The following is a 23,737-nucleotide window of genomic DNA, read 5'->3' on the forward strand; positions in this document are numbered from 1 at the left end:
ATTGGGGAGAGACTTTGCTCACTTCTGGAAGTTGTGGGAAAGCCATTTTGTTCCAGAGGTGAACAACCCCGATCCATTTGAGAAGGTTGTCGATGTAGTGGAGGAGGGAGTTTCTTCTGAGTCAGAGTTATTCCCTTTTTCTACTATGGTTGGCGAACTAGAGAATGCGGAACGTGACGGTGGCCCGCCAACTGATGTGCCTCCCATTGAGGTGGGAAGTGTTGTTGGGCCAGGTGATCGTCTGCCTGATTTAGAGGTCAGAAGAGAGGTCTTTGCCGTGGAGCAGTTGAATGACCCTACTTTGGTAAAAGCCAGGGAGAATGTAAAAGTAGTTGATGGTAAACCCGTAGACCCTGATAGTCCTTTGTCCTATCCCCACATGGCAATGTGTCAGGATTTGTTATATCAGGTGACTAAGAAGGGGGAAGATGTTGTGGAACCACTAATAGTTCCCAAAGCCTACAGAAGAACAGTGTTGGATCTGGCCCATGGTCATATAACGGCAGGCCATCTAGGGGTAGAGAAAACCACTGAGCGAATAATGCAGAGGTTTTTCTGGCCCGGGCTTCATAAAGAGGTATCTGACTTTTGCACATCCTGCCCTGAGTGTCAGTATCATGCGCCAGGCCACATTTTAAGGGTCCACTAGTTCCATTGCCTATCATAGAGGTGCCGTTTGAAAGAATAGCGATGGATTTGGTTGGACCCTTAATGAAGTCTGCCAGGGGACACCAGTATATTCTGGTCATAATGGATGACGCTACCAGGTACCCGGAAGCGATCCCGTTGCGCAATACATCAACCAAGACCATTGCCAGAGAGCTAGTTCATGTCTTTAGCAGGCTGGGTATACCTAAGGAGATACTAACTGACCAGGGTACACCGTTTATGTCCAAAGTCATGAAAGAGTTATGCCGCCTGTTCAAAATCGAACAGTTAAGAACTTCGGTTTATCACCCCCAAACCGATGGGCTGGTCGAGAGGTTTAACAAGACGTTAAAACACATGCTTAGGAAAGTGGTCGACAAGGACGGTAGGGATTGGGACTACTTATTGCCGTATTTATTGTTGGCCATAAGAGAAGTTCCCCAGTCCTCCACTGGGTTTTCACCCTTCGACTTGTTGTATGGGAGACACCCAAGGGGGTTACTAGACATTGCCAAAGAGACATGGGAGGGGCAGTCTAGTCCTTACAAAACGGTGATTGAGTATGTTTCTCAAATGCAGGAGAGAATTGCTGCGGTAGTGCCGATAGTGAGAGAGCACCTGGAACAGGCTCAACAGGCACAGCAGAGGGTATACAACCGCAATGCTCGGTTACGCAGCTTTGCTCCTGGGGACAGAGTGTTAGTATTGGTTTCCACTGTGGAAAATAAACTTTTGGCTAAATGGCAAGGGCCCTTTGAAATCTTAGAAAGAGTGGGGCAGGTCAATTACAAAGTTTACCAGCCGGGGAAAAGAAAGCCGGAACAGATATACCATATAAATCTGTTAAAGCCCTGGAAAGATAGAACGGTACTGTCGGCCATCCGAGACCCTCCAGTAAGTCCAGGGCCCTTAGTTCCCGAAGTGACAGTGGCAAAAACCCTGTCGGCAATTCAACAACAAGAGGTCAAGGAGTTTCTGATTAGAAATAGGGTGCTGTTCTCTGACGTACCTGGGAAAACCTCGGTCATTAAACATGACATCATCACTGACCCAGGGGTTAAAGTTAATCTAAAGCCCTATAGGTTACCAGAAGCACAAAGAGAATCGGTGTCGAAAGAAATTAAAAATATGCTAGAGTTAGGGGTTATTGAAGAATCACATAGTGAATGGTCAAGTCCCATTGTGTTGATTCCAAAGCCTGACGGGAGTGTGCGTTTCTGCAATGACTTCCGAAAGTTGAACAGTGTTTCAAAATTCGATGCCTACCCGATGCCAAGAGTGGATGAACTGATTGAGAGACTAGGGACGGCAAGGTATTTAACCACTCTTGACCTAACCAAAGGGTATTGGCAAGTACCGTTAACTGAGAGCGCCAAACAAAAGACAGCTTTTTCAGCGCCAGAGGGCTTGTTTCAGTACAAGATGTTGCCCTTCGGGCTATATGGGGCACCTGCTACCTTCCAAAGAATGATGGACAGGATTCTAAGGCCCCATAGACGGTATGCGGCTGCTTATCTGGATGACGTGGTTGTTCATAGTCCTGATTGGCAGTCTCACTTATCCAGGGTACAAGCAGTGTTGGACTCCATCTATAAGGCAGGTTTGACAGCCAACCCCAAAAAAGTGTTGTCTAGGCATGGAGGAAGTAAAATATCTGGGATACACCATTGGCAGAGGCCTGATAAAGCCTAAGCTCAATAAAGTTGATGCCATACAAAACTGGCCACGGCCTCTGAATAAGAAGCAGGTGAGAGCCTTCTTGGGAATTTCGGGGTACTACAGGAGGTTTATACCCAACTTTGCCACCATGGCAGTCCCACTGACTGACCTGACCAAAGGCAAACAAAAAGTCATTATAGAATGGAGTCCTGAGGCAGAGAAAGCTTTTCAGGAGTTGAAAGTAGCGTTGTGTTCCCAACCAGTCCTGATGACTCCTAATTTTGAAAGGGAATTCATAGTACAAACCGATGCATCAGAAGTAGGTATAGGAGCGGTCCTGTCCCAGAACAAGGAGGGTGAGGAACACCCTATTTTCTATCTTAGCAGAAAGTTGAATGTAAATGAGAGAAACTATGCCACAGTGGAGAAGGAGGCGTTGGCCATAAAGTGGGCGTTAGAGGCTCTCAGGTACTACTTGGTCGGAAGAAAGTCCAAATTGATCACTGACCATGCCCCTCTGAAGTGGATGTCTGAAAATAAGGACAGTAATGCGAGAATTACAAGATGGTTCTTGGCGTTACAAACTTTAAAATTTTCAGTGGAACACAGGCCAGGAAGCCAGCTGGCCAATGCTGACGCATTGTCACGCGTTCATTGTTTGGGGGCTTCAGTTGTTCCGCCCCACAGGTCGAAACAAAAGGGGGGATATGTGATAGGATCACTGGTAAAGTGGTCTGTGGCAGGTACATTTGTCCCAGATTCCTGTCTTTTGTGTTTTAAACCCCCAGGAGAAAGTCTGCAGTGTAGCAGGCTTAAGTTTCGGCTTTTTGAAAAGCCGGTTTGGGACCTGGGGGTGGTGGGTGAGAGGAGAGGGAGGGCTCCACCCACGGCCACTCCAGGTTTTGGTTCTCGCAGCCTGGTAACAGGCTTGTTAGTTTTCCACCTGAAAGTGGCCAATATAAGCCTAGTGTGTTTAGGGCTGATTGTCTCACCTGGGAGAGCAGACAGGGAGTTTGCTCAGAGACACTTGAAAACCGAACTGTAAGTGTTGTGCTGTGCTTTTGTTGCTGGTGAGGGCATTAGGCCCTGCCAGGTTCTGGTAGTGAGGGAACTACCTGTGAAGTTAGTGCCCTGACAGGGCTAGGATTTATATTTATGTTTTCTTTATATTTCTGTCATTGTACAATAAAGACTGGCGCCGACCAGCTTGAACTTGCATCCAGACTGGTGTGCTGCTTCCCTGCTGCTGTGTGTGTGTGTAAGGAAGGAGTCCTCTACCCAGGAGAGGGACCCCCTAACCTAACTGTGTCACAATATGGTGGAGAATGCGGGCACCCACACACACTGAAGTTGCAGCGAGAGGAAAACTTTCCGTTTAAAAATTAAAGGGACAGACACCCAATTTGTGAGTGTGGAAATAACACTGTGTCCTTGGAGTCCCATAGAGAAGGCGTCAGCCAATGCTCAGAGAGGCAAGGTTCAGCTTCCAACATACACCCCAGGACAAAATGGAGGACATTATTAAGGCCTTGCTTCAAGCTACAGCAGCTCAGCAGGAGACAAACAAAATTCAGCAGGAATCTAACAGACCTCAACAGGTCGCCATTGAGGAAACCCGCCAGGCCTTAGCGGAAAACCGCAAGGCCTTAGCGGAAAACAGCCAGGCCATAAAAGAGGTGGTACAGCACCTGGTCGCCCGGCCCAGAGATGTTAATACTGGTCCTCCCACCACCACTCACTCCGTACGAGCCAGTCACTTCCTCCAAAAGATGACTTCGGGCGATGATGTGGAGGCCTATCTCGCCGCATTTGAAAGAATGGCCGAGAGGGAGAGTTGGCCCAAGGAGCAGTGGGCAAGTCTGGTGGCACCTTTTTTGTCTGGGGAGCCACAAAAAGCATATTTCGACTTATGCCTGGCTGATGCCAAGGACTATAAAAAACTAAAACAGGAGATCCTAACTCGCTTGGGAGTCACCACCTTTGTTCGTGCCCAACGGGTCCACCGCTGGGAGTTCCATAAGGACAAGCCTCCACGTTCACAGATGCATGACCTCGTCCATCTGTCCTCAAAATGGCTACAGCCCGAGACGCTGACGGGACCACAGATCGTGGAAAGGGTCGTGATGGACCGGTACCTGCGATCATTACCTGTGACTCTGCGCAAGTGGGTGAGCCATGCAGACCCTAAGTCCGCGGACCAGTTGGTCGAGCTGGTGGAGAGGTACGTGGCGGCTGAGGAGCTGATGAGTATGCCCCACCGAGCCCCGATGGCGCACCGGCTAACTCCCAGAGACAATGGTAAGACTGTTCCAGGGGAGAAGGGTGCTGGGCGGTGGAATGTACCTAAGACTGAGGGTGTAGAACCTGGAGACAGGCCTGCCAGGCCGGGAAGGTTCTTGCCCCGTAAATGACTAGACATTAATATGACTCAGTGTTTCCGATGTGGCTTCGGCCATATTGCCGCTAATTGTGCTCTTACAACTGAACCTATGCAATGTGATACTGCTCATGTCTACCGCAGGGGGTCTTTCTTTGCACAGATAGACTGTACGGCTGACCGGCAGGCTGAGACTGATAAGCACATGTGTGTACTCACTGTAGATGGCAACCGAGTAGAGGCACTGTTAGACTTTGGTAGCTTGGTGACACTTATAAAAGCTGAGCTGGTGAACCCCTTGAGGCATACAGGGAAAACTGTTGGTGTGACCTGCATACATGGGGATACTCGATATTATGTTACGGCCGAGGTGAACATCGAGACACCATGTGGCTCTGCTATAGTTTCTGTGGGTTTGGTGCATGGTCTGGTGTACGATGCAATATTGGGGAGAGACTTTGCTCACTTCTGGAAGTTGTGGGAAAGCCATTTTGTTCCAGAGGTGAACAACCCCGATCCATTTGAGAAGGTTGTCGATGTAGTGGAGGAGGGAGTTTCTTCTGAGTCAGAGTTATTCCCTTTTTCTACTATGGTTGGCGAACTAGAGAATGCGGAAGGTGACGGTGGCCCGCCAACTGATGTGCCTCCCATTGAGGTGGGAAGTGTTGTTGGGCCAGGTGATCGTCTGCCTGATTTAGAGGTCAGAAGAGAGGTCTTTGCCGTGGAGCAGTTGAATGACCCTACTTTGGTAAAAGCCAGGGAGAATGTAAAAGTAGTTGATGGTAAACCCGTAGACCCTGATAGTCCTTTGTCCTATCCCCACATGGCAATGTGTCAGGATTTGTTATATCAGGTGACTAAGAAGGGGGAAGATGTTGTGGAACCACTAATAGTTCCCAAAGCCTACAGAAGAACAGTGTTGGATCTGGCCCATGGTCATATAACGGCAGGCCATCTAGGGGTAGAGAAAACCACTGAGCGAATAATGCAGAGGTTTTTCTGGCCCGGGCTTCATAAAGAGGTATCTGACTTTTGCGCATCCTGCCCTGAGTGTCACTATCATGCTCCCAGACCACATTTTAAGGGTTCACTAGTTCCATTGCCTATCATAGAGGTGCCGTTTGAAAGAATAGTGATGGATTTGGTTGGACCCTTAATGAAGTCTGCCAGGGGACACCAGTATATTCTGGTCATAATGGATGACGCTACCAGGTACCCGGAAGCGATCCCGATGCGCAATACGTCAACCAAGACCATTGCCAGAGAGCTAGTTCATGTCTTTAGCAGGCTGGGTATACCTAAGGAGATACTAACTGACCAGGGTACACCGTTTATGTCCAAAGTCATGAAAGAGTTATGCCGCCTGTTCAAAATCGAACAGTTAAGAACTTCGGTTTATCACCCCCAAACCGATGGGCTGGTCGAGAGGTTTAACAAGACGTTAAAACACATGCTTAGGAAAGTGGTCGACAAGGACGGTAGGGATTGGGACTACTTATTGCCGTATTTATTGTTGGCCATAAGAGAAGTTCCCCAGTCCTCCACCGGGTTTTCACCATTCGACTTGTTGTATGGGAGACACCCAAGGGGGTTACTAGACATTGCCAAAGAGACATGGGAGGGGCAGTCTAGTCCTTACAAAACGGTGATTGAGTATGTTTCTCAAATGCAGGAGAGAATTGCTGCGGTAGTGCCGATAGTGAGAGAGCACCTGGAACAGGCTCAACAGGCACAGCAGAGGGTATACAACCGCAATGCTCGGTTACGCAGCTTTGCTCCTGGGGACAGAGTGTTAGTATTGGTTCCCACTGTGGAAAATAAACTTTTGGCTAAATGGCAAGGGCCCTTTGAAATCTTAGAAAGAGTGGGGCACGTCAATTACAAAGTTTACCAGCCGGGGAAAAGAAAGCCGGAACAGCTATACCATATAAATCTGTTAAAGCCCTGGAAAGATAGAACGGTACTGTCGGCCGTCCGAGACCCTCCAGTAAGTCCAGGGCCCTTAGTTCCCGAAGTGAAAGTGGCAAAAACCCTGTCGGCAATTCAACAACAAGAGGTCAAGGAGTTTCTGATTAGAAATAGGGTGCTGTTCTCTGACGTACCTGGGAAAACCTCGGTCATTAAACATGACATCATCACTGACCCAGGGGTTAAAGTTAATCTAAAGCCCTATAGGTTACCAGAAGCACAAAGAGAATCGGTGTCGAAAGAAATTAAAAATATGCTAGAGTTAGGGGTTATTGAATAATCACATAGTGAATGGTCAAGTCCCATTGTGTTGATTCCAAAGCCCGACGGGAGTGTGCGTTTCTGCAATGACTTCCGAAAGTTGAACAGTGTTTCAAAATTCGATGCCTACCCGATGCCAAGAGTGGATAAACTGATTGAGAGACTAGGGACGGCAAGGTATTTAACCACTCTTGACCTAACCAAAGGGTATTGGCAAGTACCGTTAACCGAGAGCGCCAAACAAAAGACAGCTTTTTCAGCGCCAGAGGGCTTGTTTCAGTACAAGATGTTGCCCTTCGGGCTACATGGGGCACCTGCTACCTTCCAAAGAATGATGGACAGGATTCTAAGGCCCCATAGATGGTATGCGGCTGCTCATCTGGATGACGTGGTCGTTCATAGTCCTGATTGGCAGTCTCACTTATCCGGGGTACAAGCAGTGTTGGACTCCATCTATAAGGCAGGTTTGACAGCCAACCCCAAAAAAGTGTTGTCTAGGCATGGAGGAAGTAAAATATCTGGGATACACCATTGGCAGAGGCCTGATAAAGCCTCAGCTCAATAAAGTTGATGCCATACAAAACTGGCCACGGCCTCTGAATAAGAAGCAGGTGAGAGCCTTCTTGGGAATTACGGGGTACTACAGGAGGTTTATACCCAACTTTGCCACCATGGCAGTCCCACTGACTGACCTGACCAAAGGCAAACAAAAAGTCATGATAGAATGGAGTCCTGAGGCAGAGAAAGCTTTTCAGGAGTTGAAAGTAGCGTTGTGTTCCCAACCACTCCTAATTTTGAAAGGGAATTCATAGTACAAACCGATGCATCAGAAGTAGGTATAGGAGCGGTCCTGTCCCAGAACAAGGAGGGTGAGGAACACCCTATTTTCTATCTTAGCAGAAAGTTGAATGTACATGAGAGAAACTATGCCACAGTGGAGAAGGAGGCGTTGGCCATAAAGTGGGCGTTAGAGGCTCTCAGGTACTACTTGGTCGGAAGAAAGTCCAAATTGATCACTGACCATGCCCCTCTGAAGTGGATGTCTGAAAATAAGGACAGTAATGCGAGAATTACAAGATGGTTCTTGGCGTTACAAACTTTAAAATTTTCAGTGGAACACAGGCCAGGAAGTCAGCTGGCCAATGCTGACGCGTTGTCACGCGTTCATTGTTTGGGGGCTTCAGTTGTTCCGCCCCACAGGTCGAAACAAAAGGGGGGGATATGTGATAGGATCACTGGTAAAGTGGTCTGTGGCAGGTACATTTGTCCCAGATTCCTGTCTTTTGTGTTTTAAACCCCCAGGAGAAAGTCTGCAGTGTAGCAGGCTTAAGTTTCGGCTTTTTGAAAAGCCGGTTTGGGACCTGGGGGTTGTGGGTGAGAGGAGAGGGAGGGCTCCACCCACGGCCACTCCAGGTTTTGGTTCTCGCAGCCTGGTAACAGGCTTGTTAGTTTTCCACCTGAGAGTGGCCAATATAAGCCTAGTGTGTTTAGGGCTGATTGTCTCACCTGGGAGAGCAGACAGGGAGTTTGCTCAGAGAAAACCGAACTGTAAGTGTTGTGCTGTGCTTTTGTTGCTGGTGAGGGCATTAGGCCCTGCCAGGTTCTGGTAGTGAGGGAACTACCTGTGAAGTTAGTGCCCCGACAGGGCTAGGATTTATATTTATGTTTTCTTTATATTTCTGTCATTGTACAATAAAGACTGGCGCCGACCAGCTTGTACTTGCATCCAGACTGGTGTGCTGCTTCCCTGCTGCTGTGTGTGTGTGTAAGGAAGGAGTCCTCTACCCAGGAGAGGGACCCCCTAACCTAACTGTGTCACAATATATATATATATATATTTATATATACATGTGTGTGTGTATACATATCTGTCTGCAGTGCTGGGTATGTTTATATTGTCATGTGGGGGCCAATGTGTTTTTATCATGTGGGGGAGGGGGACTTGCAAGATTTTGCTATGGAGCTCACAAAGTTCTAGCCTGGTCAGACATATACCATACGTGTATGTAGGAGTTCACCAGTGGCGTATCTATAATAGGTGCAGTGTGTGCGGGGCACACGGGCCCCCGTGTCCGCCGCGGCCATTTTCCGGTCTCCTGCGCATCCTCGTACAGGGCCCCATCCTCTCTCCCTGGTGGCTGGCAGCCGACTGACACGGCTGGCCAGCCACCGGAGCATTAGTAAACTCCGGGCAATAGAGTGTGCCCGGAGTCTACTGCTCATGCACATATATATGTGTGTGTGTATACATATCTGTCTGCAGTGCTGGGTATGTTTTTATTGTCATGTGGGGGCCAATGTGTTTTTATCATGTGGGGGAGGGGGACTTGCAAGATTTTGCTATGGAGCTCACAAAGTTCTAGCCTGGTCAGACATATACCATACGTGTATGTAGGAGTTCACCAGTGGCGTATCTATAATAGGTGCAGTGTGTGCGGGGCACACGGGCCCCCGGGTCCAGGGTGGCCCCGCACCGCACACACTGCACCCATATTTTTTTCAAACTTACCTGTCCAAGGTCTCGCGTCTGGTGTCACTGCTGCTCAGAACACCGGAAAAATGGCCGCAGCGGCCATTTTCCGGTCTCCTGCGCATCCTCGTACAGGGCCCCATCCTCTCTCCCTGGTGGCTGGCAGCCGACTGACACGGCTGGCCAGCCACCGGAGCATTAGTAAACTCCGGGCAATAGAGTGTGCCCGGAGTCTACTGCTCATGCACAGAATGCTGGAAAATGGCCGCCGCGCCCATTTTTCCAGCGTTCTGCGCTAGCACAGTAGACTCCGGGCACACTCTAGTGCCCGGAGTCTACTAATGCTCCGGTGGCTGGCCAGCCGTGTCAGTCGGCTGCCAGCTACTAGGTAAAGAGGAGGGGGCCCGTACGAGGAGTGCACATGGGCCCTCTCCTCTCTTAAAACGCCCCTGAGCTGCACAGAGGGAAAATTGGTGTCTTTTGTAGCATATACTGCATCTAAAAAAAAAAGTCAGCTGCCAATATGTTTATCAAGAGAGCGATGACAGGGAAAATGATATTAATATACTCCTTTGTTGATAAGTTATTAAGCCTCATTAAATATCATTTCAACTTTAGGCCCGTATTCAATTAGAAGGGAAAAGCCGAGTTCCGTGAAAAAGTATCGCCGATTGTGACTTTTTGCCTGTTGGAAACTTATCTCCGTATTCAATTCCATCTGCTTTTCGCATACGCGGAAAAGTCAATGCAATGTAATAGGCGAAAAAGATTCGCCTCTGAATAGCAGGAGAAAAGTGCATATTTTTTTTATTTTGGGGTGCAGAGGTGGGGAAACCACTCCGAACCCTTGGGACAGCCCCCAAAGGATTACTGTGTCAAAACAATCCCTAAAAAAAAGTAAAGAACACCCCTAAAAGTAGTTTGAATTTTGGGGCGAAAAAGTACAAAGTGGGAGTACAAGCATAAAAAGTAGCAAAATAGACTTTTTGGCGGTCTGCATGTATGGGTGAGGTGTTTTTTTTTATTGCAGGTGCTTGCTTCAGTTGCGTTTTTTAAAACTTCACTTTAGCGACTTTAAAATATGGTTGCACTCATTTTCTGCATAATTTTGGGGGGTTCAGGCTGATTTCTCAGATTCTGACACCACTTTCTGCCTGTTCTGATTTCACGTGACGCTGTTTTTGCAATTTTGGAATTAAATAGGTCGAATATCCGATACGCGCACGATAAGTTTCCACGGTTAAATTCGCGATGTAGGCCAAAAGTCCGGCAGGCGAAACTTTATTGCGTAAGTGAAACTAATTGAATACCGCCCTTAATATTATTTTTTTTTACATTTTATGAAATCAACTATCAAAGTAATACAAGAAAATAAAGGTTTAGGAAGGAAAAGTGCACAGAAAATAGTACAGGGTCATGCAGAATTGGACACAGCCGTAAAATGCACCTGCAAAAGGAGCAATTTGCACATCTTTCAGGACTGCAAGAGGCATTCAGCTCTGCAAATGTAGCGAATGCTCCAGATTTACTGCATGAGAGATTACTGGTGTATGTACCTGGTTTATGCCAGGAGATGTGGCTTGATATTGTTAGCAGTAAATGCTAAAGTTATAGTACACTATTCATACACAATATTGTACTTTATTGAGGTAATTTATATCTAAGGCTGTCTTCTGGTAAGATAAGAGGACTTGTACTAACCCAATATATATGGAGCTGAATTGGGTAATACCCCATTTAGACTAAATTCCTGGGTCTGACCCGGTATTTGGAACAAGGTTCCAAACAAGGTCAGACCACCCCCTTCAGACCGCGGCGCCGACCCAGGTTATTCTCGAGTGCAATGGAAATGGTCTGCCTGCGCTTAGAGATGATGTCATCTCCAAGAACCGGAAAATCCAGAACTATCAATGCTGTAAACGGGACTAGGTCGGATGACCCGGGTTACCAATATACACTCTTGTGTTACACGAGTCGTTCCCATGTTAAACCCTGCAAGCTACCTGGGTTGGATTGCCGGGTTACTCGACCCGTGAATCCAACCCTGTCCCTTTCACACCTAGCAGCAAGCCGGGTTAACCCGGCAATAACTCGGGTTTTAGCTGCTGATCTGAAAGAGGTATAATGTACATACAGCACTTTGAGCATATCACAATGTTTTTCATGTGGAGCTGAATTGGCTTACTGCAGTGATTTGAAGCATATTCCCAAGGTTTATGGACTAGCATCCAGCAATTGAAACCACTAACAGCTTGGTTTGTATGGATGTTAGTTATCAATTGAAAGTACTAACAACTAATAATTACCGTACTTGGAGTCTTGGACTATTTCTAATACATAACTAATCTATTGACAGTTGGTTATATCAGTACAGGTTTTGAAGTGCTGTTTCTAATTATTGGACTCTAATAATCTACATCATTTTAAGGCCACAGGACAGTGACTTTTTGCAATTTAGGTGATGCTGAATCGACTATATGCAGTTATCTGAAACATAATCTAATGCTTGGATTAGATGGATATTATACACTAATTAAAAGTATTAACAACTAATAATCACCTGGACTATGGCCCTCATTCAGAGCCGCTCGTTAGCGGCAGTACGCTCGTTCCGAGCGATGTTTGCACATCTGCGCATGCGTACGGTTTTTAGTACGCATGCGCGAACCAGTCAGTGCGGCCAAAAATCGTTTGTACGCTATATAGCGAGTGCCTGCTATTTTGAGTGACAGAATGAGGCGTATGTGGGTGGTAACAGGGGAAGGTGCTTGAAAATGGGGAGTGGAGATCCGAACGCAGGCGTGCTTAAAGGTCAAAACGGGCGTATTATGGGTGTGCATAATTAATACAGCAGCGTCATTGACCACGTCACTGGGTTATTTTATAGCCAGAACTGCTCGCAAATTTGTGGTAGCAAACACCAACCACAAGAATAGCGAGCAGTTCATACGCTGGTCGATGTACTCGATTAATCTAATAAATAGCGGACATGACGTATGGTGCGAGCGGCCAGGGGGCGTTTTTAACAAATAAACGAGCGTATGTTTTGCACGCTCGTTCAGACTTAGAGGCGTGAACAGACCGCAATTTGCAAACGGATCATTTGAATAGCCACCCCTTGTTTTTGAACGAACGACCGCAAATAGCGAACGGCTCTGAATGAGGGCCTATGTCCGATACATAATTAATCTGATGAAGATATGATATACAACTACAAGTTTTTTTGTACTGTTTATTTTTATATCTACTGGATTCTAACAACTTAACAACTAATATCTAAGGTCACAAGTTTTAAGTGACTTACACAATTGTTATTTAAATTGTGATTGTGACTATGTCAACTTAGTAGTTACATAATTTAAATGTTTTTTTTTTTATTGGTTTTAAGTATATATGTTATTTTTAATTGTATTATCTATTCAAATATATCTGGGCAAACAGCATTTCCTATATGCTTTTGTTTGTTCTTCAGATGGCCAGACCTGCCCATCAGGCCATTGGCCCTTCTGGCATTTGCCAGGTGGCAAGTCTGCCCCTAATTAGGAAGGATGTCATTCCTTGTCAGATCTGAAAGACAGCAATAGATATCATATGCTGGCTATTCTACCTTATATGTTATGTTCTGCTATAATGAATGCTGTTCTTTGAATGGAAACTGTTGTTGACCACAATGGAGGACACATTGAACAGTTGTAGCACTCTTCAATTTATTTGTATGGCCAAACGTCCACCTGGTAACAAAATGTATAACTAATAATTAATTTTATAAATGGCTAGCGCTTCCTAGGAAAGAGATGCAGTAAATAGATTGACACTGTAATGTTAACAGTTATGATGTCCGCATTGTTGAAATGTCAACATTGATCATGTTGGCATCTGCAGAATATCAACATATTCACTATGTCGACATTATGCAGGAACCAAAGGGTTAAGGTGCGGGACGGGAGGGTTAGGCTGTGGGAGGGAAGGTTAGGGTTAGGCTACGAGAGAGGAGGGTTAGAATTAGGTACTAGTGGGAGGGTTAGCAGTTAGACACCTACTCACTGTGGAAGTGCCTCTCTATGAGCCAGAAGTCATCGGGATGTTACCTCCAGACCAGGAAGACACCGCTGGAGCCGCCATACTAGGTAAGTCACCAATGTTGACGTAATAAATGTTGAACAGCGACATTACGACCATGTTGATATTCTCCTGTCGACATTATAAATGTTGACAAAATATACCACACCCCTATGAAATACCTCTGGACCAATTTTTTGTTCATTGCTAGCCTTAGTGCTCTAAGTAGGGATTAACAAGCCTGTACTTAAATCCCACAATGGTGCAGTGAAAGTGTAGAGAACATACAGATGTGTCCTCACTCGTCTTTGCTGCAGTCGCTTCAAACAGCCCCTATTGGCACACCTGGTCCTGTGAGACAGCTAGTATGAATATGTCTTTCCAGCAGGAGAACGTAACTTCCCAACCAGTTATGGCTGATTTCTTTCTATAATCATATATTACTGTAGTATTATGTGACACTTCTACGTGCCTCTGTGACAAACATTACAATCATTAGCAGTCCATTCATGGTACTTTGCCCACTTCTAACACTACTCTTGTCTCTCTGATTCCCAAGACTGGAGACAGAACTTGAGCTACTGGAGAGTGGGTTGTCCAGCACATCCACCAAAGAGAGCCTAGCAGAGGAATTGGCAAACTCAGAGTCTGAGAACAAAGACATGGTCAGGATCCACAAGGTGAGATTCTCTGTGGGTTCAAGCTTCTGCCCACAAAATAGTTGTGCAATATGTTATTAGTATACAGGCTGAAATTATTACAGTCTTTTCAGAGAAGATAACAAAATTTATCAAACCATAGTAGATGCAGCATAACGGTCAGCCTCTGTTATTTAGGGATTTCATCATATTGATGATATATATTTTACTTTTTATGCTGCTGTAGGTTTTGCAACCATAATAGCACTACAGTAAAACATGTAAAAACACTAAATGAAGACTGAGGTCTAAAATACACGGACTTATAGGGGAATTCAATGAAACGCGAAAAGCCCCGATTTCACAATAAGTTTTCACATGTGCGATTTTTTTCGCACCCAAATCCGTATCATGCAGGTGCAAGAAAAACATACAAGCTCTATACACATGGAGTCCCATGATTGTATTAGACCACAGGGCCCAAGTCCTATGAGACAGGATTGTCACCACTGTCCCGCCATCCTGTCAAGCATATTCCATAATGCTATTAAATTGCAAATGATCTTTTTGTTTTCAAACATCGGGGAGATGTATCAAATCTTGGAGAGAGATAAAGTCGAGAAAGATAAAGTACCAATAAATCATTTTCTAACTGTCATTTTTTAAACACAGCCTGTAACATGGCAGTTAGAAGCTGATTGGTTGGTACTTTATCTCCAGTTTATTTCTCTTCAAGCTTTGATGCATCTCACCTATAAAAAGAAAAAAATAACAACGTAAACAATGACATTAGTGTGCAAAACCCATAATGCTATTCTAAGAGTAGCAAATGATGTGTGTTGGCCTACATGATTGGTCACGGGACCATTCTATCTTGCAGAACAAGTTGTATTCCACATGCATAGTAAAATCCTGTATGCACCACTGAGTAAGCGGTACAGTAGCTGTACTTTCCTTAATATCATACTGAGGCTAATTACTGGAATCAGTATGCATGACCGGCGGTTCAAATCCCGACGCCGGAAGACCGGCATCAGTGAAGATCCCAACAGGTGATTTAGGTAAGTTAAACCAACCCTGTCCCCCCCTAACCCTCCCTTAGGGGTGCCTAACACTAACCTCCCCCCTAGTGCCTAACCCTAATCCCCCCATCCCCGCAGCCTAAACCTAAGTCTCCCGGGTGGGGGCCTAACCCCAGGGCCGTAGCTAGGGTAGTGCGGCCGGTTCCATCGCACAGGGCACCACAGGTCAGGGGGCGCTGTTTGGGCCTGTCAAAATTCTGTTTATTATCATTCTTGCTTGTAGCTTCCTCTTATTTCATCCCCAGCATCTCCTGGCCTCCCATATCTCTTCCCTGGCCCTTCCCCATGAAGCCATGGCCCTTTTTTGGGTGCATTATGTCCCTTTGAAAAATGAGGGGGGCGCCAATGCTCTCTCTGGCACAGGACACCAAAAAGTTTAGTTACGGCTCTGCCTAACCCCAACCTCCCCCCGGGGGTGCCTAACTCTAACCCCCTCCTTTCCCTAGCCTAACCCTCCCTGGGGGGGCCTGACCCTAAGTCCCCCTCCCCCCCCCCCTCGGGAGCCCCTAGCCTAAACCGTCCCGCAGCTGTCCACGCCCCCGCCGCCCTGCTTTCCTTCGTTCTGTGTGCCGGGCGTCGGGCTCCCGGCGTAGGGATAATGATAGGCGTCAGGATTTCAATGCCTATCATTAGACCCCTGCCGGGATTAGACAGTCGGCTTCCTGACTGCATCCCCTAATTACCAAGTACACTGCACTTCATAGGGGTACTGATAAGTTGCATCCTCATATGTATGAGTATATACAATACAATATGTACATGGCCCTGATTTTACATTTCCCGTATAACAGTGCCTCAGTATAACCTATTTATACTACTGTTGTATTGATCTATCAATTTATTATATTATATATACTGTTTCCCTATGACCATTACTAGTGTTTTGTGTTTGAACTATGAGAGAGGTGTTATTAATATAGCAATACAATTTTGCTTACAGTGGTGTTATTGTCTAGCAAGTGTCATGTATACCAGATAATACATGCCTGTTAATAAAGTTAAACAGGCTGTCTTTTGTTACATGCCTGGGTATACTCCAGCAGAGAGACGACCAGCACCAAGGATGATCACAACAGTCCTTAGTATATGTAAGTAGTGGGACCCTGCTAAGTAACAGGAAATTGTTGTGGTTCCAAGGGAGCAACATCCACCAAAGTATTATTATTAGGAAGTGTATTAAGTAAAATTCTTAATTCCAAGTTTTTTTAAAGGTGAAATTCCTTTTAAGGCTGTCATATTTCATATATACTCAGTAATTATTTCCATTGCTAGACAGTACAAATTCTGCAGCAAAAATATGCACTAGCATGCCAGTCCTATACTGCGGCACAATTCACATAGGGGGAAATTTATCAAAGCTTGGAGAGAGATACAGTAGGGGGAAATAAAGTACTGACCATGCAGCTCCTAACTCACTTTACAGGTTGTGTTTGAAAAATGACAGGAGCTGATTGGTTGGTACTTTATCTCTCTCCAAGCTTTAATAAATCCCCCCCCCCCCATAGTGTCATACCTCTTTTTCAGACAATGCTATTGTTTATGTTGCACGCCATGGAGGAATCTGCCTCCACAGCGTGCAGCAGTGCAACACCTATGAAAACTGATATTCACAAACCTGCGCACATTGAGGCACACAATAGGTCAGATGAGGCTTATTGTAAAACATGGGAAATAAAAGTAAAATCAGCATGAAAAGAACCTCAGTTTGTGTCCCGCCAGTTAGTTGAAATCAGCTAAACTCTGTTCTTTCAACACATATGATGTTACATTAAATAAAACTAAATGTATAGAGTAGAATAATAATCAACCTAGCATATCTGTTCTTCAAGATTCACTTTACAGAAATACTAAAAACATTCCACAAACTATTATATCATACGGAATAGAAAATAATAAATATGATCAATATAAAGAAGTTGGCTCTCACATAGGACCTCATTCAGAGGCAGTCGCAAGAAGCGATCGCTCTCTCTGAATGAGGGCGGGCGCTTCTTTTTTTTTTGGTACCGCCTCCTGGTTGCAAGCTAAGCTGTGGGTTACCACCCACAGCTTAGTTAGCGACCAGGGTGATGGTCGCGATGGTGATCACCATCGCAACCATCGGGGCTTACGACCAGACCCTAAGGTTGGGTCTGGGCACTCGCAAGCCCCAGGGAGCTTTCTGCTCTGATGGAGCAGGAAGCTCCCCACTGACATCACTGATGATGTCAGTGCGGCCGCCCACAAAACGGTAGGCGTTCCTTAAGGAACGCCTCCGTTTTGGAAACCACCCCCCCGGCCCGCCTACAAAAAGGGGCGAGCTGTCGATCAACATCGACAGCCGCCCCTTTTGTAGTGATCTCCGGAGTGAGCGCACGCGCAGTGCGCCTGCTGCGTGTGCGCAGGGCTACCCATCGACCCGGTTGCGAGCACATCGGTGCTTGCGACCGGGTCTGAATGACCCCCATAGTTCTGCATACATTTGTAAAATGTACACAAATATATAATTTATTTTTCTGCAAATGTACAGGTAACTTTTGTTTGTCTTCAGTATGTAAAAATGTACCAATTCCCTTCTGTTTAATTTCAGACCGTAGTGAATACAGCCAGAGGTAAGTTCAATGTGCTGCTTTTTATGGTTTGGAAGAGTGTTTCGTCATAGAGTTAATGAATATAAGGAAAAATATTTGTTTGATTGAAGTTTTGCTATAGGTCACATGGCTTCCACATTGTTGTATTACTTTCTCTCTTCAGATCAGAATGCTTCACTATCCCCTGCTAAGAAGACAGACAGTCCAGACATGATGAGAGCAGGTAAGTAGACTCTAGGTCAGGCAGCCGAGTTCTGCGGCACTTCTACATATGCTGGGCACTGCTTGGCTTTCACAGCATCCAAGAACGAGGCATGGCTGGGCTGCTGTTGCTCACAAGAATTTAGCGAAATAAGTTTATTCATTAAATCTTTGCACAGCACAGCAATACCATAGCCCTACAGTCACTCAAAAGTAAAACAAAATTCACACGTGCTAAAATATAATACATTACCGCACCATTACTGTTATAGGGCTCAATTCAGAGTCAGACGGTATTCCATTATTCACGCAAATGGTCGATGTATTGTACTGCACAGTCATCAAAGTCGTAAAAGAGTGGCACTGGTCATGTGTCAAATAGAGTGTGCGTGCAAAGTCGCAGTATTGATTGAGACGCACCGGCTCAGAAATGGTTTGAAAATGTAATGGTCGTTCCTGGGCTGTGACTGGGAGGCGGCTATTCACACGAACAGAGATGGTCCTTCTTATGGGCGTGTAATGGGAGTGTCGTGGGCGTTTTGCAGATGCACAATCCTGTACTATGGAGACCATACCAAGCAATATGCCGTATGTGTCCTTGCACATGCAGACTCCCAGATGTACACCGGGGAAGGGCTTGTAGTGGCATTAGCATAAAGTTGCAGATGCGAGACTGGCAAAGATGCAGACACGGACGCTGCAGTGTGTGACTCAGAATCTGCCCCCTAGTGTTAGTATATATAATTATACATGCCATTTGTTCCTGTTAATTAAGACAGTGAAACAACCAACCACATGATCATTGCTGCTAGTACTGCAAGATGTCTCAGCTGGGAAGAAAATGCCTTCATAAATAACCAGTAGCATGAAAAGTATCTGCGCCCTTCCTGATTTTTTTCTATTTTGCATATTTATCACACTTATACCCCTTTTACACCAGAGCTAAAACCAGGGTTTTTGCAGGGTTAACCCAGGTAGCTCCTTGGGATAAAAGGGGACAGGGTTGGATTCCTAGGTCGAGTGACCCGGCAATCCAACCCAGATAACTTGCAGGGTTTAACATGGGAATGACCCGTGAAACCCTGCAGTGTAATCGGCGCAATTCGGGTCACGATGACCTGGAGCGCACCACATGCCAGCTGGTTGGCCGGCTTCAGTGACGGTAGAGATCTCCAATCGTCCACTTCCCCGCCAGAAGAGCCAGGTCACTGCAGACCCGGCTCCGGTGTGAACAGCGCCAACTCGGGAATATCCTCTCTCGGCCCTGGCTAAATTCCGGGTCTGATCCGGTTTGGAACCGTGTTCCCACCTCCGTGTCAGACCCGGAATTTTGGTATAAAAGCGGTATTACTTGTTTCAGATCTTCAAACTAAATTGAATATAAGACAAAGGCACCCTGAGTAAACACAATATAGTTTTTGAAAGGTCATTTCATTTATTGAAGGAAAAAAGTTATAGGGCCCATACACCTACGCGATCAGCATCCGATTCGATTCACATCGGCTAACCCTGCAGTCCCGTCGTCACCATTTCTTTTTTTTCTTAGCACAGGATCTATCGTAAGATCAATCCTGTGCCTCACGCGCTCATTAGGGAATAGGGACAAACAGTCATTGAAATGACTGTATTGCCACACGATGGATTGCATGAAAAAAAAAATGCCACGTTCTGAACACTGGGTCTCATTCAGACCCGCTCACGAGCGCAGGACGCTCGCAAGCGGGTCGATGGTACCCAAATGCGCATGCGCACGACGGAGGGAGCTCCGTTGTGCGCATGCGCGAGACCCGCATATCGACAGCCAAGCTGTCGCTCCGGGTCTCGCACCAAAGGGGGCGTGCTGTCGATGGTGATTGACAGCACGCCCCCTTTGGTGGGTGTGCCGGGGGCGTGGCTGCCAGACGGAGGCGTTCCCATGGGAACGCCTATCGTCTTGGGCCGGCCCCACTGACATCACTAGTGACATCACTAGTGATGTCAGTGGGAGTGATTTTGGCTCTGATAGAGCCAAAATCACTCCAGGGCTTGCGGCAGCGAGACCCTACCGCAGGGTCTCATCGCAAGCCCGATGGTCGCGATGGTCTTGACCATCGAGACCATCATCATGGACGCTCGCATAAGCTGTGGGTGGTAACCCACAGCTATGCGAGCGTCCAAAAGGCCGCTCCAAATTTAAATAGGACGGCCCTGATTTAGAGCGAGCGCTCTGATCAGAGCGTCCTGCTCTGAATCAGGGCCACAATACGATGGAACATATGTGCTGCACATATGATCATAAGATACGATTGAAGGACCCACGGGAGCGCACATTGGATGAAAAAATGCATGATTTCAACAAGACTGAATGTACGTCTTGTGAACGTCTACAAATCACGTAGGTATATGGGGGCCTTTATCCAACACCAACTGGCTCTGTACGAAATAGTAATTGCCCCCTTAGTTAATCATTCAACCAATGAACCAAACTGAATTGATAATTGAGTTCAATTAGACTAGACACAATCAGGCCTGATTATTGCTAGTCCTGTTAAACCTAAACATCAATTAAATAGAACCTTTCCGGCAATGAGAGGTTGGCTAAAAGGTCTCATAAGCAGCACAGTATGCCGTGATCAAAAGATTTTCCAGAAGAGATGAGTATGAGTAAGGCTGGGTACACATCAGAACGATGTACTAAAGACATGATGGTCGTTCCAAATTCCTGTCATCCCAACGATGGTACAATATATTGTGTCATTGGATCACATACTATAAATTGTTACTCATGTAAACACTATACAACCATCTCACCCAGTTGAGCATACACACTGCTTAGTGTGCACCACAATGACATCTTCCCATCTGACGTGCAGCACATCAGATGTGGAGATGTGATGAAAGACTCATCTGAACACACGATTGAGTGTACACACTGGGCCTGATTCAGAGCCGGACGCTATTTGCGCTCACTCGTTCAGAAAAAGGGGCCGGCTATTTAAATAGAGCGCTCGCTCTTTGCGGTCTGTTGACGCCTCTATGTCTGAGCGAGCGAACGAAACATGCACTCGCTATTTTGTAAAGACGCCCCCTGGCCGCTCGCATCCTACGTCATCTCCGCTATTTATTAGATTAATCGAGTACATCGAAAGGCGTCTGAACTTCTCGCAGTGCTTGTGGTTGGATTTTCCTACCGCAATCATGCGAACAGTTCAGGCTAAGAAACAACCAAGTAACGTGGTCGATGACGCTGCTTTGTTAATTATGCACACCCTTAAAACGCCCGTTTTGATCGTTTGGCATGCCTGCGTTCGGATCTCCACTCCCCGTTTTCAAACACCTTCCCCTGTTACCACCCACAAACGCCTCATCCTGTCACTCAAATTAGCAGGCACTCGCTATTTTGCGAGCACTCGATTTCCGACCGCAATGACTGGTTGGCGCATGCGCATTACAACCCATACGCATGCGCAGTTGTGCGAACATCGCTCGGGGCGAACGAGCGGCCACTTACGAGCGGCTCTGAATCAGGCCCACTATGCGATGTCAACGATATGTCATTACAATTTGCCTCAGAACAATATATCGTCCAATATATCGTCTAATGTGTACCCAGCCTGTGAAAGTTATTGAAATATATTGGTTACAAAGCCAATTCTAAGGCCCTGGAACTTCAGCAAACCATAGTGAGAGTTATTATCTACAAATAGAGAAAACTTGGAACAGTGGTGAATCTTCCCAGGAGTGGCCGACCATCAAAAAAATTCCTCCAAGTGTGCATCGACAACTCATCCAGAAAGTCACAAAAGAACCCAGACTAACATCCAATGATTGCAGGGCTTGCTTACTTAAGTTAATCTCAAATGTTCATGATTCCACTATAGGAAAGAGACTGGACACAAATGGTATCCATGGGAGAGCTACAAGGCCAAGAGCACTGCTAACCAAGAGGAACATAAAGGCTCATCTCACACTTACCAAAAACACATTGATAACTGCCAACCTTGTGAGCTAATGAGTCAAAAATTTAACTTTTTGGAAGACATGGGTTGCGTTACAACTGGCTACCTCAACATTCAATATTAAGAACATCATACCAACAGGCAAACATGGTGGTGGTAATGTGATGGTGTGGGGATGCTTTGCTGCTTTAGAACCTGGACGACTTGCCATAATTCAGATAATCATGAATTCTGCTCTCCCAGAAACTTCTGCGGGAGAATGTTGGGTCATCGGTCTGTGATCGGAAGCTCAAGCACAATTGGGTTATGCAGCAAGACAACAATGTGAAACACAAGAGCAAGTCCACCTCTGAATGGCTCAACAGAAACAAAATTAAGGTTTTGGAGTGGCCTAGTCAAAGACCTGACTTGAATCCAATTGAGATGCTGTTACAGGACCTTAAACAGGCAGTTCATTCTTGATATCTCTCCATTGTGGATGGATTAAAGCAATTCTGCAAAGAGTGGGCCAAAATTCTTCCACAGCGATGTGAAAGACTGATCTCCAGTTATCGGTAGTGTTTCATTGCAGTTGTTGTTGCTAAAGGTGGCAGAACCAGTTATTAAGTTTAGGGGGGGAATTCATCTTTCACATGGGTGATATAGGAGTTGGATGAATTTTTCCTTCAATAAATTGAATGATTTAAAAACTGCATTTTGGGGCTGATTCAGAGAGGGATGCGGTGCCGATGTTTGCGCAGTTGAGCGATGTTTTGCTTCTACGCATGTGCGAAAAGTCCAGAAATCCCTTACTGCGCGTGCATGAAACCAAGTGTCCTATGCCTTTTGTTATATATTCAATTATGTTTGAAGATCGGAAACAAGTGTGTCAAATATGTAAAAATAGAAGAAATCAGGATGGAGGCAAACACTTTTTTATTGATTGAGTATATTTACTGACTGTACATAGCAACAGTGACACCCACAGTTAATGTACTACCTAACATGATGAGAGGCAGTGTGGTAATAAAGAAATAAACATTTCAAAATCATTAATTTTTATCATAGAAAAAGTGCACATTTTGCAAAACTGATTCTTTTCTTTGAAAAACATAATTGAGTACCAGGAGCCAGTAGCATCGTTTCATATCATGTTAACATGTTAATATCAAAATATAAATATAATTTACACCAAGTAGGTGCAGTGAAGTCCAACTGTGCTGATGTCAGATTGCTGCCGGTGCCACTGTTGTCCTCACAGCATGAACATGATTCAGTGCCAGGGACACAGCAAACATAGGACAATGGCTGTTTCCCTTAATGCCTCTCTGCTTCGCTGCTCTCACGCCCACCTTCCCTTCTGTATTTTCCTGCCCCTGCTTGCTGCCCAACAGCAGGGCGGTGGGAGGGATTGAGGGTTATTGTGGGTTTACTGTGACTGTCCTGTTTGTGTCCCAGCCATGTACTCTGTGGAGATTACAGTAGAGAAGGACAGAATCACAGGGGAGACTAAAGTCCTCTCTAGCAACACCATGCTCCCCCAAGGGCACCTCCTGCAGGGGGTCAAGGTGTATGAAGATGAACAGAAAGGTAGGGGTGCTCTGGTAGGTCAGGGGTTATTACTCCTCAAGATACAATGGTCATTTCAGCAACAAATATTTGATGATTTTTCATGTAATTGTTGTCAAGCGCTACGGAATATACTGGTGCTATATAAATTTTTCTTTTTTTTTTTTTTTCAAACTTTATTTATTCATCATAGCATAGGAAAACATCACAATTTAAACTGATATTACATATAATATATATCAATCAATCAATCGTACAATAACACAATTTATATGCATAGAATTTCTTCTCTGGACGTGGTCTGCCGGGTCCCCCCCA

The 23,737-nt window shown here is 45.8% G+C and overlaps 1 protein-coding gene across 2 annotated transcripts in view; it reads left to right on the plus strand.

Moving 5' to 3' along the window:
• The window catches only part of PALM (paralemmin), a 110,204-nt gene that overhangs the window by 83,077 nt on the left and 3,390 nt on the right, over positions 1 to 23,737 (plus strand). Inside the window, exons 5-8 of one of the 2 annotated variants that reach the window (XM_088460339.1) lie at positions 14,002 to 14,122; positions 17,732 to 17,753; positions 17,896 to 17,955; positions 23,309 to 23,440. In XM_088460339.1, the coding sequence (XP_088316465.1) occupies positions 14,002 to 14,122; positions 17,732 to 17,753; positions 17,896 to 17,955; positions 23,309 to 23,440 (335 nt within the window). The remainder of the gene's footprint in view (positions 1 to 14,001; positions 14,123 to 17,731; positions 17,754 to 17,895; positions 17,956 to 23,308; positions 23,441 to 23,737) is intronic. The other variant, XM_088460340.1, reaches the window with a different exon arrangement.

This window comes from Taudactylus pleione, unplaced genomic scaffold (genome assembly GCF_031769625.1).
Source record: "Taudactylus pleione unplaced genomic scaffold, aTauple2 ptg000044l, whole genome shotgun sequence".
NCBI classification, from domain to species: Eukaryota; Metazoa; Chordata; class Amphibia; order Anura; family Myobatrachidae; genus Taudactylus; species Taudactylus pleione.